Here is a 17,679-nt window from a genome sequence, read left to right as displayed (position 1 = left end):
CTCAGGCTCTGTTTTTGGGGGAATCCAAACTAAGACAATCGGTACCCAGAATGGCCCTAGAAAGCAGGCATTCAGGATGGGAGATCGGAGCTGGCTTACCCACCAAATGACAAAACCTCATTACAGAATGATGCCCTCCCAGCCCCTACCAAAGTTGTCCATTCCCAGAATCTGAATATGCTACCTTAAATGTCAGAAGCAGGTGTGAGTAAGGTTAAGAACCTTGAGGTGGGGAGATTATCCTGGATTGTCTGTGTAGGCCCAACCTTACCATGTGGGTCTTTAAAAGCAGAGAACCTTTCTTGGCTGGTGGTCAAGGGAGAGTGACTACAGAAGGTTGGCCAAAAAAATGCAATATTGCTGGCTTTGAAGATGAAGGAAGATGACCATGAGCTAAGGAATGCAGGCAGCCTCTAGAAAGTTAACAAGACAAGGAAATAGATTCTTCCCCTGGAGCCTCCAGAAAGGAGCACAGCCCTGGAAACACCTTGATTTTAGTCCACTGAGACTTATGTCAAACTTCTATCTCCCAGAGCTGTAAGATGATACATTTGTGTTGTTTTAAGCCACTAAGTTTGTGAATTTGTGATGACATCAGGAGAACACTGGTGCAGTGTTGGTAAGCAGAGTGGTTATAGCCTGTGGCATGCAGGAGCAGCACAATCACCACTGACACTGTCATCTGTAGGTGTAGGTAGAAGATGAAGCATTGGATCCTGTAGTACCTGTGGCACTTGAACAGTAGAGGGGCAGTGATAAAGATCGTGGACTTGGCCAGCTTTTATTAACTGCTTTAGAAGCCTGGAAAACAAAATAACAGGCTCAAGTCCGCCAACTGTCAGTTTAAGGCAAGGTTGAAGGAGAGCCTTATCTCCTGCAGTGGAGAGAAAACGACCTGAAATAGACCCAGTATCTAGTTGTAAGTTTGGAAAATACTAAGTCTTGATAATTTTCCTTTATGAAAGTTTAGGTTTGACAAGAAGAGAATGGGACATTGAGACCTAAGTTAGTAATAGAGTGGATAACCCTGAAAATATTGCAAACCTGGATTTTCCTAATGTGGGGCTGGCGGGAGGAGCTCATGCTCCCTTGCCTGAAGACCCTGCCAAGGCTTCTAGTGAGGCAGCTCTTGACCTCCACATTCTCTTCCAAAAACCTTACTATTCTCCAAACCAAGAACCAGGGTGACTTCTCAGTAGAGCCTGAGTGGAGAAATACAACCCCCTGTCCGGGGGGAAATAGTGTAGATACTGAAGGAGCTGCAGAACCTGATATATACTATCAGTAACCAAGGGGAAATGTGTGTGAATGATTTTGAGGGTGTTAGGCCAGAGGTGGAAGTTGAGGGAAGAATATAAGGCAGGATAAGAAAGATTACTATAGGAGCCAGGCACGGTGGCTCATGCCTGTAATTCCAGCACTTTGGGAGGCTGAGGCAGGTGGATCACCTAAGGTCAGAAGTTTGAGCCCAGCCTGACCGACACAGAGAAAACCCGTCTCTACTAAAAATACAAAATTAACTGGGCATGGTGGTGCATGCCTGTAATTCCAGCTACTTGGGAGGCTGAGGCAGGAGAATCACTTGAACCCGGGAGGTTGTGATGGGCCAAGATCGCTCCATTGCACTCCACCCTGGGCGACAAGAGTGAAACTCAGTCTCACAAAAAAAAAAAAAAAAAAAAAAAATTACTATAGGAATGTTTACCTATGACTTAGAAGTGAACAACACCTGAATTTGATCATAATATTCTGTTGGGATGGCTGCTGAGGCTTGGATATTATTATAGCACACAGTAAATGAGGTGAAGATGGCGGAACTGCCTTGGTATAGTATTGAAGAAAGGGTTGGAAAGTTCCAGGAGGTGTGAATGTTAAAATGGATTCATTATGTGAGACTGAACAACCGTCTAACTACGTTCCTCAGGAAGACACTGCCATCACTAAGGCAATATAAAATGCACTGGTTTGCAAACTTTTCATTTGACAAGGGACTAATATCCAGAATATACAGGGAACTCAACAGCAAAAAAACAAATAATCCCACTAAAAAGTAGGAAAAGGACCTAAAAAGACATTTCTCAAAAGAAGACATACAAATGGCCAAGTGAGTGGAAAAATGTTCAACATCACTAATTATCAGGGAAAGGCAAATCAAAACCACAATGAGATAGCATCTCATCCCCAGTTAGAATAACTATTATCAAAAGGACAATAACAAATGCTGGTGAGGATGCAGAGAAAAGGAAATTTTTTGTTTTTGTATTTTTCTAGAGAAAAGGGAATTCTTATACACAGCTGGGAATGTAAATTAGTACAGCCATTATAGAAGACAATATAGAGGTTTCTGAAAAAATTAAAAATACAACCATCGTGGGATTCAGCAGTCCACCTACTGGGAATTTATCCAAAGGAAAGGAAATGAGTATATCAAAGCAATACCTGTGCTCTCCCATGTGTGTTGCAGCACTATTCACAATAGCAGAGATGGGACCAACATAAGTTTCCATCAATGGATGGATGGATAAAGAAAATGTATATAAACACAATGGAATATTCAGCCATAAAAAAGAATGAAATCAGCTGGGGGTGATGGCTCATGCCTGTAATCCCAGCACTTTGAGAGGCCAAGGTGGGTGGATCACTTGAGGCTAGGAGTTCGAGACCAGCCTGGCCAACATGGTGAAACCCCATCTCTACTAAAAATACAAAAATTAGCTGGGTGTGGTGGCAGGCGACTGTAATCCCAGCTACTGGGAGGCTGAGGCAGGATAATCACTTGAACCCGGGAGGCAGAGGTTGCAGTGAGCTGAGATGGCACCACTGCACCCTGGGCGACAGAGTGAGGCTCTGTCTCAAAAAAATAAATAAATAAATAAGAATGAAATCATGTAATTTGCAGCATTATGGATGGAACTGGAGGTCATTAGGTTAAGTGAAATCAGCCAGGCACAGAAAGACAAATATCACATGTTCTTGTATATAAAAGCTAAAAAGTTGATCTCATGGAGGTAGAGAGTAGAATGGTGCTAATAAGCTGAGAAGGATGGTAGGGGTGGAGGATGAAGACAGGTTGGTTAATGGGTGCAAACATACAGTTAGAAGGAATAAGTTATACTATTTGATAGCACAGCAGGGTGACTGTAGTTAACAATAATTTATTGTATATTTCAAAATAGCTGGAAAAGTTGAAGTATTCCTAACACCAAAAAATGATACATGTTTGAGGTTATGGGGTATCCTAAATACCCTGATTTGATCATTATGCCTTGTATACATGTATCAGAATATCACATGTACCCCATAAATACATACAATTGTGTATGAATAAAAACTAATTTTTTTAAAAAAGGAATGCACTGGTGAGGGTTGCGGCAGCACCTAAGAAAAGTTCAGTGGTGGCTGCCCATTGCAGGCAGGTGTTGATGGTAAGAAATGCTGCCACGGAATTGAGCATGATATCATCAGTGGAGATGATGATGAGACTAGAATGGTAGAGGTCATGTATTATCACTTAAATGTCAGAGGCAAGGTGGACACAATAAAATAAACAGTAAGGCTGGAGTGGAAATCAATCAGGCTGCCTTGATCTGCAGGGCTTTGTGACAATGGCTAATAAATCATGGAATTTTGGGAGACAGCTGACTGGTATGTTACTTGACTAGTATGACCAAAAAAAGAAAAAACAAGGAAAACTGGTGAGCGTAAAGCTAAGGTAGCCTGTCACAATGGGAAAATCACGGTCTCTTCATCAGCTTCTAGATCTAAGTCAATTTACAGATCCAGTGCACAATGAAGAGGAGGACTGGTCTTGAGGAAAGGCCTTGCTTTCACAAGTATATATGATGTACATGCCCAGAATTTTTCAGAACTGGATACTATTATGGCTTTGTATGTAGATAAGGGGTTATGGAAACCATATGATAAAGGGAGTCCTGGCCAGTCTATCACATAATGGTTCCCATTTTGCAATTATTTTCCCAATCTCTGAGTATATATTTGGGATCAATATACTTAGATCCCCATGGAGGTCTTAGACCTGTGAAGTAACAACCATTATGGGAGGAAGAGGAAACCTCTCCCTGGCCATGTTAATAAATTATGAGCAATCCACATGAGGAATGGCAGACATCAGTGTCACCATCAAAAAATTTTAGGGATGCAAGCGTAATGGGCTCCATCATAATCTCATTTAAGTTACCATCAGACTCCTGAAAAAGAGCAGATAGATAATGGAGAATGATGGCGGACTACTGCTAGTCTCAGTTGTAGCTGCTGTATTGGATGTGGTATCTTTACTGGCATCCTCTGGCATTTGATATGCAGCTATTGATTTGGCAAATTCACTCTTCTAAATTTCCATCAGAAAGGAGGATCAAAAGCAGTTCACATTTCTCTGGCATGGACGGCGATTCTCATTTACTCTGTTGCCCCCAAAAATCTTAAATCTCCTTTTCTATATCACAATATAATCCAAAAGGACCTTGATCATCTTTACATTCTACAGGACATCATGCCAGCCCACTATATTGTGACAGCATGCTAGGGGAATTGGCTATCAGGAAGCGGCAAGTATTACAAATGCCCTAGTAAGGCTTACATGTGCCGGAGTGTGGATTATAGACTCTATGAAGAATCTGGGGCATGCCACATTGATGAAGAGTTTAGAAGACCAATGAGTTGAGGCATGCCTAGATATTTCTTCTATAGTAAAGAACAATTTCTTGTATCTTCCAACCTCTTAACACTAAGATAGAGGCATAGGATTTAGTAGGTCCCTCTGGACTTTGGAAGCACATATATTGTATTTGGTGTATTCCTCTCACCCATTTAATGCCAGTTTCAAGTGGATCCCATTTAAAAAAAAAAAAAAAAAAGATTACAGCAGTTTTGGCTTCTGAACAAACTGCTATTCAGGCCGTGTATGTGGCAGTTAAAAATATTGTGCGGGGCCTCTGGAAAGCCCCAATAGGAGATAACAGCACAACTCTGTAGGATCCTGGAGTAACGCCATGCTTCCTGCAACAGAGAACTACTCAGACTCCTGATGTGCTACTGGGCCCCAGTGGAGGCTGAGAACCAAATTATGAGATACCAAAGACTAGGTAAACAGAGCTGTTAACATATGAGCTGGGCGTTATTAGATCCATGGAGTCACGAATTCAGATGGGCCCAGGAATGAGTCATCCTTATTGGAATTGACATCTCAGGGTACGGGTTTGCCTTTTCTGCCTGCAATGCGTCTTTCCATACAAGCACACTAAGACATACAGAATACCTGATTCACTGTTATGATATCTCAAACATTGCCTCAAGGACCACTTTTTTGATAAAGGAGGTGGTGCGATGGGCACATAACAACGGGATCCCCTCATCTTACCTCAACACCAGAAGCAGCCAACATAAGCAAAACAATGGAATGGTTCAGCTAAGACACCGGAGATGAGACAGCAGCCTGCAGGGTTGGGGTGCTGTCCTCCAGGATTCGGTAATGTGCTTTAATAATGACTGATACATGTCCCTATCATTAAAACACACAGGTCTGGAAACCACTAGGTGGAAGTAGATTGACCCCTGTCACCATCACGCAATTGGTGACGCACTTGATTAATTTCTATTCTTTTTTTCTACAATCTAGGCTAAATTAAAAGGTTTGGTTCCCAGGGGATCAGGGATGCTTTCATCAGGGGACTTGATAAGGGTTCCAGTGAATTGAAATCTACAAGTGTCACATGGTCACTTTGGGCTCCCCATGCCAGTGGACAAGCAGGCACAGAAAGGAGGTATCATACTGGTGGTGTACCTCTTCCCTCCTGCTCCAAGACTTCTCTGACATGAAGGCAAGGGAAGCATAGGGAACCCACTTGACACTCACACAGCCCAATCTGGAAGTGCAGGGCAAATGACACCAAGGGCCACTCTTGATCAGCGGTGAGCAAAAGCTTGTGGTTAAATGCTTTCCCCTTCCATACCCAGGGCAGACACCTGAGATGTGTTTCATCAGGCTCCTCTGAGGATCCTGCAAAACCAAGTACCAGAAACTGTAGCACTAGCCAACTTGCTAATGTGTCTGTGTATTAGCTTTCACTGTTTCCCCGGTACTTCACTCCTGTGCTCTGGGATCACTTTCCAAATAAACTGCTCTACATGGAATCATTTGTCTTAGGCTCTGTTTTGAGGGGAACTGAGTCTGAAACCCCTAGCTGCCTGGAATGCTCTGGCATTTTGTAAGAGTCACTCCTGCTTCTCATTCAGATCTTAAACTGATATGTACTCAAAGTGACCTTCCTTAATGACTAATCCAAAGTAGCAAGCCTCTGATATCAGATCACCCTTTTTGGATTCTCTGCATAGCATCTATCACTGATCTTTTTCTTTTTTAAAAAATGTACTTGTTCGTACCTTTGTCCTGGGCTAGAATGTCCCACACATGAGAGGAGGGACCTTGCCTATTTATTTCTTGCTATTTCTGTAGCACCTTAAATAGTGTCTGGCACACAGGAGGCACTGGAAAAATATTTCTTGATTGAATGAATGCTGAAATTTGATAATAAAACAAGATCCCAAATCAAGCCAGAATCCGAGCTAATAGACCTTTTGGAGAAAAAAATGCATATCTCAAATTTAAGTTTATTTAAAAATTACAAAAATGTCTCCACTCAAGTTGTCCTTGAAAAAAATTTAGAAGCAGCAATAATGATCTCGGTTAATTATAAGCAGTCTAGTGCAATTTATAAAATCGAGCAAAATTTGGATGTGTGTCTTATCCCTCTGTAGACACGGGACCCTTTTTTGAGGTCTCTTTCTTTAGGGTCTGGTAGCATCATGACTGGGACACTTTCCAAAGCCTTCTTCCTTTGGACTCTATGTAAAATAATTCTATAGACCCCTGTGATTGAGCTGCGAGCGTCTCTCCCTTGGTTATTTCGAATATGCTCTTCTGTAATGCCCAAATGCTCTAAAGTGCTTTTGACTTCATTTTCTTCTTCCTTGAGAGTGCCGGTTTCCGATAAATGTTTGGGATCCAGTTGGAAAGGTTCCAAAGGTGTAGGGTATGGCACCCCTTGCATCCATTCATCATTCATGATGCAGTCAATCCCGTACCTCTCCATGGGAATCTGCTGAAGGACTCCTCGGATGAGTCGGTGGCAGGGCTCTGACACGTGGGGCGGTACACTGTATGTGCCCTCAAGGATGCTCTTTTTTAGTTTGGTCACAGTTTCTGCCCGAAATGGCATGATGCCAGTCACCATGAAGTACAAAAGCACCCCCAAGGCCCAGATATCCACGTAAATGCCGATGTAGTGCTCGTCCCGGAAGAGTTCAGGTGCAGCATAGGGAGGAGACCCACAGAAAGTGTTCAGCATTTCACCTTTTTTACTTACTGTGCTGAATCCAAAATCGCCTACCTTCACACAAGTATTACTGGTATAGAATACATTTTCTGCTTTCAGATCTCTGTGAATAATTTGGTTTTCATGCTGTGGAAGAAGACATAGAGAACAGTCATTTTTACACTAAAATGCCAAAATAAAAAATGTGTAAGTTGCTCTGAAACAGTGAGATAATGATGGTGGAATAACAAATTCAGTGAGGATCAACTTAAGTCATGATAGCAAACCCTGTCATAACTTTTAGCCCAATGTAATGCCCACACCTCCCCAAATAGACCAAAGTTCCTATTCTCTGTGGTAAGGGTTGGAGTCTGTTCCACACATGTGGACTGAGAAACTAACACCAGAAATAAGATCCAGATCTTATGAAACTACACATTCTGAAATACAATGAAACAGTAATCCTTAGTTGTTGAGGTCCTACATGGGTTTTTCTGGCTGATGGATCGTTTGACCAGGGCCAAGACCAGGAAAGCTTGGCGCCCTCCCCTAACTTTCCGGCCATGCTTTTTGGTGTAGACTCTTTTATCTTTACAGAATTCAGCAGAAGGGAGGTGGTTGCATTTGGCAAGGATCTAGCCACAGAACACACTGTGGATTGTGGGCACGTGCTGCACTCCCACCCTTGCATCCTGAATCCAGACAGTCTTCAGAGGACCCTTGACCTGTTCAGTCCCAAGGGCTCTGGGAAAATGGCTTTGTGTTTGTCACCTTTCTTGATGGCCCTCCTGGAATAAGAATCCAGGCTTTGGAGGGGACAGTCTGGTCAATTCCAAGTTCAACTATACCAGTTGGGTACTGTGAATGTCAGTTTCCTTCTTCGTAAAGTGGGATACTGATAACCATAGGCTGTGGTGAGAACTATATGTGATGCTAACTATATATGATGAGAACTGTGCTCAGCATGGTCTTGACATATTAAAAAACTCAATAAGATGTGGATCTATGGCTATGAAACACACTTCCTGTTTGTAAAGAGTTGGAGAAATGGCAGGGAGTAGAGCTGCTGAAGACTAACGTCTGTACCCTCTATTGCTGGATTCTCTTCTATTCTCCCACCAGGTTACTCTTCCAAGTAGAATGTGGAAGACTCTGCCCATCTATTCTATTTCTTGGTATGGATCTGGCTTATTCTCTGGCCCTGGGAAAGCTCACCACAGCCCAAATCCACTTAAATGATGACTGGTCATATATCACAGGTCTGAAACACCCACCACCACTACAGTCAAGTTCTTCTCCCTGGCTCACTTATTTTTCTTCCTCCTCTCCTTCCCTACTGCTATTTTGGGCCCTCTACATCATGAATTCCCTTGCAAATTCTTCCTCTTTTCCCCATTGCCAGCATGGACTGTTTTATTTGACTTTTTCAGTGCCTGGCATATAATGGGGTTCACTGTGACTCACTGATCCCATTCTTGCTCCCACAACCATGCAGGCCGAGAAGCGAATTACAAATAGCCTCTTAACTAATATAGACCCTAGACAAGCGTCTCTTTTCTGACAGATACATTCAACTGGGATCTGAGTAAAGAGGGTGACTGACCAAAACTTTTGGTAGTAAAAGTGATAGTCAGGTCTGCAAGTCAGGTTCCTCCTGTATGGCCAGCAATATGGCCAAAAATAAGGAGGCAGCAAAAGAGCCAGTTCTTGGGGGAACTATAGAGTATGCATTAGGAGTCCAGATTTATCTAAAGAAGTAACCAAAGAACTAAAGTAAGAATGACACAACCAACCAGGCACGGTGACTCTCGCCTGTAATCCCACCACTTTGGGAGGCCGAGGCAGGTGGATCACTTGAGGTCAGGAGTTCGAGACCAGCCTGACCAACACGGTGAAACTTCATTTCTATTAAAAATACAAAATCAGCCAGGCATCGTGGCACATGCCCATAATCCCAGCTACTTGGGAGGCTGAGTCAGGAGAATCGCTTGAACCCAGGAGGTGGATGTTGCAGTGAGCCAGGATCATGCCACTGCATTCCTGGGTAACAGAGCAAGACTGTCTAAAAAAAAAAAAAGAAAGAAAGAAAGAGAAAGAAAGAGAGAAAGAAAGAAGAAAGAAAGAAGGAAAGAAAGAAAGAAAGAAAGAAAGAAAGAAAGAAAGAAAGAAAGNAGAAAGAGAGAGAGAAAGAAAGAAAGAAAGAAAGAAAGAAAGAAAGAAAGAAAGAAAAGAAAGAGAGAAAGAGAGAAAGAGGAAGGAAGGAGGGAAGGAAGGAAGGAAGGAAGGAAGGAAGGAAGGAAGGAAGGAAGGAAGGAAGGAAGGAAGGAGGGAGGGAAGGAGGGAAGGAAGGAATGAAGGAAAGAAGGAAGACAGAACCAAGTGTTAATCTACTGGGCACAGAGGCAATAAGAGCTAGGGGATCTTACTGAAGGCAAAAGATCAGTATTACTGATGTGAGATTGAAGAACATCTCTCTCTCACATACACACACATGGGGCGGGGGGTGGGAGAGAGAGAGAGAATGAACTGAGCTGGGCATGAAGTATGAATAGGATTTAGAATGTGAGATGTCATATGAGGGCATCCTAGACAGAAATAGGAAAGCAAAACCAAGAAGCAGTGAGGAGCCAGCTATCCAGATAGTGGAAGATGAGGTTGGAGAAATGGGTATGGCCAGGGAGTGGGCGATATTCATCAGATGCTCCCAGTGAGTCCTGCCAACGTCTGCAGAAGCTAGGAGGTTGATGTGTAACTGGACATCCCTGGATATTGCTTCACAGGCAAGGAGCATGATCCCAGCCAGACTTCTGACTCTCAGAAGGGACTACTGTCTGCTTTGTAGGACAAAAGCCCTCTGGGACACTTGAGGCTTGGTAACCTAAAGCCCTGTTCTCCCAATGTCGGTGGAATGGGAACAAGGTTCTCACTCGTCACCCCTGCTCACCATGTGCTTCACGGCAGACACAATCTGGGAGAAGATGAGCTTGCTTTCTGGTTCAGAGAGCTTCCCCTCAGTGCTAATTTTTCCGAACAGCTCCCCACCCCCGGCATATTCCATCACCAAGTGCAGCTTGGATAGGGTCTCCACGACTTCGTAAAGGCGGATGATGTTGGGATGGTGCAGCTTTTCCATGCTGGAGATTTCTCGGGATAGTAGCCTCTGGGTTTTCTGGTCTAACTTGGTCTTGTCCAGGATCTTAATGGCCACCTTTTCTGCAAGGAAAAAAAGTAAAAAAGTGTGCCAGAATTCAAGAGGACCTGGATCAGCTCCTTTCCTTTACTAGACACATTCCCAAGCTCACAGAGCTCATCAGGGAATGACAAAGCAATGCTTGAGCCCAGCATCAGTGCCCTTCCCTTGGATCAGTGTGAGTCTTCCACACACAGGTTTTGATGCCAAATCCTACCTCCCAAGGAAAGTTTCCAGATAAAGTTAGAGCTCCTTTGCTAAGCCCGGAGGACACTTCTTGATGAGACCCAGCGCATCTCATCAGCCTCACTGTCCATCATTCCTGTCCACCATCCCCAACACCCCACGCATCCTTTATTGCAACCATTACAGAACTTTTTGTTGCTCCCTGAAAAGGTGCTGGACATTCATGCCTGGAAACTTTTCTCTACCTGGATCATTCTCTCCATCACTGCTTCCCTGTTCCTTACTCTTGTTCTTTACTCATCGATATAGTTTGGACATTTGTCCCCACCCAAATCTCATTGAAATGTAATCCCCACTGTTGGAGGTGGGGTCTGGTGGGAGGTGTTTGGGTCATGGGCGCCGATGTCTCACGAATGGCTTGGGCCATCTCCTTAGTGATAAGTGAGCTCTCGCTCTGAGTTCACATGAGATCTGGTTCTTTAAAAGTGATGGGATCTTGTGGCATGTTCCCCTGACTCTCGCTCCTGCTTTCACAGTGTGATGTGCCTTCCACCTTCCACCATGATTGGAGCTTCCTAAGGCCTCTATAGAAGCAGATGCCACCACGCTTCCTGTACAGCCAGCAGAGTCATGAGCTAATAAAACAGTTTTTTCTTATAAATTACTCAATTTTGGCTGGGTGCGGCGGCTCACGCCTGTAATCCCAGCACTTTGGGAGGCCAAGGTGGGAGGATCATGAGGTCAGGAGTTTGAGACCAGCCTGGCCAACATGGTGAAACCCCATCTCTACTAAAAATACAAAAATTAGACAGGCCCGGTGGCAGATGCCTGTCATCCCAGCTACTCGGGAGGCTGAGGCAGGAGAATCGCTTGAACCTGGGGAGGCAGAGGTTGCAGTGAGCCAAGTTCGCGCCACTGCTCTCCAGTCTAGGTGACAAAGAAAGACTCCGTCTCAGAAAAAAAAAAATTACTCAATTTCAGGCATCTCTTTATAGAAATGCGAGAATGGCTTAATACACTCATCATTAACTCCTGATGATCCTTCAAGGTGAGCCTCAGAAAGAACCTCTTCAGGAAGCCTCTGTAACACTTGTCCTAGGATGAACGTGATGTTCAGATTCTGTGCATTTGGAGCTCTAATGTACTGTAATCTCAGCTAACTGGTCTGTAGATGTCAACTCCCTTGTTTATCTCCCTCTCTTGCCCCATTCCCAACATGAACTGTTTTAATTCACTCTCAGTGCCTGGCATATAATGTCATGTACATGACGCACCAGTACCCAGTGTTGACAGAGTGCTGGTGAGACCAGGAGGAAATCAACACTGCAATGTGCTGCTGGTGGGAGCATTAGTTGGTACAATGGTTCTAGACTGTACTTTTATATTATGTATTGAAATGCTAAAAAACAGTTGCACCCTGGGACCCAACCACTTCACCTTTGGCAATCTTAAAGAATCTGATGCATGTACAAGGATGTATGTATAAAAAGACTTCTGTGATATTGGGAATAGCTTAAGTATCCAGCAAGAGAGATACTTAAAGTGTGGTACATCTAATTTTATAATGGCACACCATGAAGCTATCAAAAATAATGATGCTAACTAATTAAGATGAAAAGGTGTTCAATAGACAAGTGAGGAAAAATACAAATACACGTTTGCATAGATAAAAATCTGGTAGCATATTTACCAAAATGTTTAGAATAGAGATTTTCTAATTGGCAGATCACAGATAGTTTTCCTTTCAATTTAGTTTTGCTTATTTGTATTTTCTATTTTTTTGTCATGAATATAGACTTATTGTGTAATGAAAATGATTAATGTTAGAAAATGAATGAATCTTGACTACAAGTGAAACATCATTCATTTTTTGTTTTGGTTCAAACCGTACCGACTTTGAATTAGATAACAAAGAGGTTACCCGGCCAGTAAACAGACAGAACAGGATCCCAAAGTACCTGTTTGACCTACTCACAAAATAACTGCTTTAAAGAACTTTGGCACTGTGATTATTAGCACGAAAATAGATACAGCTAGTTTAAAATAGGAGTGTTATTGGTATATTAAAGTAGGTCCACTGGGGCTTCTGGAATGGAAAAGGGTTCACTGGTGTCTGCTGAGCCAGCCCTTCATCGCAGGAGGAAATACTGAACGGCAGGAGGGCGGCTCTACGAGAGCAGGAGCAGAGTGTTTGCTCTGGGGTTTGAATAAGCTCAGCTGGCAATCAGCCCCAGAAAAAAGAACCTGCAATGGCAATCCTGGGGCACTCTTCTTCCCTTTCTTTTCTACTTTTCAGTCTTTAGGATTAAGAGTTCCTTTACCTGTTTATCTGAAACAGAAACCTGGTTTTGTGTAACCTGTTGGGTAAGCTGTTGTTTTAAGGGCTAGAATAATGAATTCCACCCTTCGATTTCCTGTAGAAGAACCCCCTGCTTCTCCTCAGTTCTCCCATCACATACTCAGGTGTCAGTTAAGGTATCATCATTCTGCTGCCCTCTCCTCCCTATGGCCACCATACACCATTCTATCCACAGTGAGTGTTCAAGAATCAGGTGGTGGGTGTCAGGCTGCCATCACAAATCTCCCTTTAGCACCATCCTAATTTTCTTTTTCTCTTGTCCTTTCATGGTTCTTAGCAAAGGCTTCCCTCCCAGAGCCAGGTCTAGAGTGTGGCAGGAGAGGCATTGTAAGGGTGAAAGCTTTTTAAATCCTCTGCCGTAGGTGCCCCGATGGCCTCACCTCATGTGCAATCACCCTACAGGCAGGCCTCATAGCATAAATGTATGATCATACTAAACACTTTAGAAGCCCTGGTATTCCACATTGTCACTAAGTAGTAGAAACTGCTATTCCATGAAGAGCTAGATCTCTAAATCTGCTCTTTCAATAAATGTTCAATGAGCACCTACTATAAATCAGGCAGTGAAAAAGATGAACACTGTTCTCACAGTCCAATGACAGAAAGACTGAAAAAAAAATCCCTTCTTACAAGTATAGCACCTATTAGGAAGAGATAAGACACAGAATGGAAAGGCACTATCTGGGTAAGGGCACTTAGGTTGTGACCAGGAAGTGAGGAGAGAGGCCTCATACTTGGCCCAGGAGCTTGGCAAGTATGCTGCCCAGGCGAGACATAAGATGTGTGCTTGAGGAACCCACTGTTCTGGAAAAGCAGAATGAGGAGGAGTGGCCCCAGATCAGCCTGGTAGTAGGTAAAGGTCAGATAAGCCAGGAGATTGACTTAGAAATGCAGGCTTTAACTATAGGGCAATGAGAAAATCTAGCAAGGTTTTAAGAGAGAGGGTTGTAATCTGAGTCCCATTTAAGAAGAGCACCCTGGGCCGGGTGTGATGGCTCACACCTGTAATCCCAGCACGTTGGGTGGCCGAGGCGTGTGGATCACGAAGTCAAGAGTTCAAGACCAGCCTAGTCAAGATGGTGAAATTGAAACCTTGCCTCTACTAAAAATACAAAAAATTAGCCGGGCACGGTGGCAGCTGCCCGTACTCCTGGCTACTTGCGAGGCTGAGGCAGGAGAATTGCTTGAACCCAGGGGGCAGAGGTTGCAGTGAGCCGAGATTGCGCCACTGCACTCTAGCCTGGGTGACAGAGTGAGACTCTGTCTCAAAAAAAAAAAAAAAAAAAAAGGCACTCTGGCAGGGTGTGAGAAGTGCGGAGAGGAGCAGCAAGCCTGGGAGCAAGTGGGGTCTAGGACGGGATGATAGAATGATAGAAATCCCAGAGAGAGGACGCTGTAGGTGGTGCAAGGGGAGAGAGAGTAAAGCAGACAGATGGGAGAGGCCAGCCATGCCCTTTCTCCAAATCTGATGAGAAGTCTGACACAGGACCTACCTAGCAGGCAACACATTCTTTAAACCATGACTCCCAGTGCCAGGGTGGTAATAGCAAAGCAAGATTACTGTATGCAACAGGGAGTCACTGGTGATGGTGAATCCTTAAGAGTAGCTGCCCCAGTGGAAGCGGTGGCTCTACTCAAGGCCACACTATTTGGTTACTATTTGGAATGCAGGCTCAGTGTTGTCAAACCTTCTTCTGATTTCTTTTCAAGAGAAGCCAGACATCTGAAATTTTATGCAAAATCTTCCCATTATTAAGTGTCGACAACTAATTCAAATTTCAAAACCTAGATTAGACCAAGCAAAATACATCTACAGGACCAAGGGGACAAAGGGAAGGGAGCAGATATTAAAACCTAGGAAGATAGTGTTGTGTAGAGGGAAGCTGAGGCTTTCCTTCTAGACACATAAGTTTCCTGAGTCAGCCTTACAGTGAGGGGCTGGGGGAATAAGATTAGGCCCTCTCTCTCTTTCCTTCCCCTGCAAGGGCTCCCTAGAAATCAAAGTCAACTGGAACACAGAGGACTAAGGAGATTTGTTGTAGCCTTGGGCTGAGAGCAGAATGAAGAAGGGTGGAGAGTAGATCTGGAGGGGCAGATAGAAAATATCAGGTATAGTGGGCTTCGGGGGGAAAGTGCCAGGGGCATTGGGGGCATAAAACAGGTGGAGGTACCCCTGGTCTGGAGGTTAGGGAAGACTTTTAACACTTTCTCTGGAGTTCAAGAGTTAGCTAGAGAAAAGCAGGGAGAGGTTCTAAAAGGAGAGATGGGTAAGACAGAAGATCTTGAGGTAAGAAAGACCTGAAAAATTAGGGTTATGGTCTACAAGCTTTTTCGATTGTCTTCCTTTGTCAATAAAACATTTTTTTAATATTCAACATCATTAGTTGTTTTATGAATAATAGCTCCAAACTGGAAATAATCTACATGTCCTCAGCTGGTGAATGGTTAAGCAAATTGTGGTACCTTCATCTGTGGAATACCACTCAGCAATAAAAATGAACCAACTATTGATACAATAGCTTAGATGAATTGCCCAAGAAGTATGGTGAGTGAAAAATGCCAATCCTAAAAGGTTACTACTGCATGATTTCTTGTACATAATTTTCTTGAAATGACAACATTATAGAAATGGAGAACAGATTAGTGGCTGGCAGGAGTCAGGAACAGGGTATGGGGGTTAGGAGGTGACTATAGAAGAGCCACTTGAAGTGCCCTTGTAATAATGGACTTGTCCTGTATCTTTACTGTGGCGGTGAATATAACAACTTATTTATGTGATAACATTCCATAGAGTTAAAATACGTACACACGCATGAATACAAGAACTGGGAAAATCTTAATAAGATCAGTGAATTAAATCAATATTAATATCAAGGTTATGATCATAGTTTTGAAAGATGCAAGTTTGTGTGAAACTAGGTAAATGGTCCATGTGGTCTCTGTACATATTCTTACAACTGCATGTGCATAATAAAACATTTTTGAGCACTACTCTAATATATGTATATGTATTTATAAAGTGTATCCATGTACTACTGGTTTACACATTTTCAATATATATAATCACAGAAATTAAAAATATGTAATCACAAATAAATATAGAAGGAAGTTCTAATATTTTTTCCCTCATCCCAGTGAATCATCTTGGGCATCCTCTGGGGGTATATGCACCCTCAGTGATGACTGACTTTGAAGAATTGAAAGAAGAGAGTAGGGCTGCCATATGGGGAAGAAGGAAAAATATAAGCCAAAAAAGAGGCAGGAGAGTTGGCCATAGCCAAGGTATTGTGAGTCATTTCACATTAAGGGCAGTAAGAAGCTGTTGGAAACTTGTAAGCAGGGAGTTACATGATCAGGCTTGCAATTTCTGAAACATCACCTCTGGCTGCTATGGGGGAAATGATATAAACATGAAGACAAATTACAGTAGCTTAATCCAATGAGGAAAGGAGGAGATATTTAGGAGGTGAAATAAATAGGACTTGGTGTTTGGGTGTTAGGGGTTGAGGAAAAGGTCAAGGTTTCTCAGTTGAGCAACTGAGAGGCTGGTGACATTCACTGGAGGAGGATCTCTATTAATGTTATAATGCCTTTGGGCACTCCCTAAGTTCCCCTGTCTCTCTCCCAGGTTGTTGTGTTCACTTTGCTAAACCATGACTCTGGTTAAATCCAGCTTCCCACTGCTCTCTGCCTGCACCCATGCTGTTGAATATAATGGCTTGTCTCACTTTGAATTTCTGATCACTAACCTCAGGTGGCCCTTTAAAGCTCCTGGCAGACATCCTTTCCCTAGTCCAATAAACCTCACACACTTTTGAATAACTCTTTCATGGCTTCTTTTCTCTCATCAAGTCTCTAATGCTTTCTTCCACTCCTCACTCATAGCTAGTAACCTTGCTTCCTACTTTATCGAGTAAAGTAAGCAATAGAGGAGAATTTCCTCAAGTCCTTCCCACCATGTCTTCTAACCTACCTGAATCTGTCGTCCTTCCTTTTACTTTGGATAAACAATTCCTACTCTTATCTAAGGCCTAGTTAAGACTCTTTTATATGTTGAATAGATTCCATCTGCTCTCATATACTAAAGAGCAGCCCTCCAAAAATGTTTTTTTTTTCTTCTCTCCTGCATCTTTGATTTTCTCTTCCCACTGGATTGTTTCCATCATCACACATTTATGCCATTGATAAAAAATCTTCCCCTCAGCAGAAATCTTACAAGCCAGAAGGGATTGGAGTCCAATCTTTAGCCTCCTTAAACAGAATAAGTGTCAGTCAAGAATTTTGTATCCAGCAAAACTAAGTTTCATAAATGAAGGAGAAATAAAGTCTTTTCCAGACAAGCAAATGATGAAGGAATTTGTCACTACCAGACCAGTCATACACAAAATTCTAAAAGGAGTTCTAAATCTTGAAAGTCGACATGCGTCAGAATAGAACCTCTTGAAAGCATAAAACTCACAGGACCTATAAAACAATAACACACACACACACACACACACACACACACACACACACAAAAGGATCCAGGTAATAATCAACATGATGACTAGAATTGTACCTTACATCTCAATGTTAATATTAAACATAAATGGCATAAACGTTCCACTTAAAAC

General features: G+C 43.0%; 1 protein-coding gene across 3 annotated transcripts in view; it reads right to left on the bottom strand.

Moving 5' to 3' along the window:
* Positions 1-6,607: 6,607 nt before the first annotated feature.
* The window catches only part of NIM1K (NIM1 serine/threonine protein kinase), a 112,425-nt gene continuing 101,353 nt past the window's right edge, over positions 6,608-17,679 (bottom strand). For all 3 annotated transcript variants that reach the window (XM_025388591.1, XM_025388594.1, XM_025388593.1), the window contains 2 exons: positions 10,276-10,544; positions 6,608-7,478 (listed from right to left, as the gene is read on the bottom strand). In XM_025388591.1, coding sequence (XP_025244376.1) covers positions 6,729-7,478; positions 10,276-10,544 — 1,019 coding nt within the window. In that variant the 3' untranslated portion in view covers positions 6,608-6,728. The remainder of the gene's footprint in view (positions 7,479-10,275; positions 10,545-17,679) is intronic.

The sequence above is a fragment of the Theropithecus gelada genome, chromosome 6 (assembly GCF_003255815.1).
Source record: "Theropithecus gelada isolate Dixy chromosome 6, Tgel_1.0, whole genome shotgun sequence".
Taxonomy (NCBI): domain Eukaryota; kingdom Metazoa; phylum Chordata; class Mammalia; order Primates; family Cercopithecidae; genus Theropithecus; species Theropithecus gelada.
Note: the sequence above shows the minus strand (reverse complement) of the source record. Positions and strands in the feature narration are given on the sequence as shown.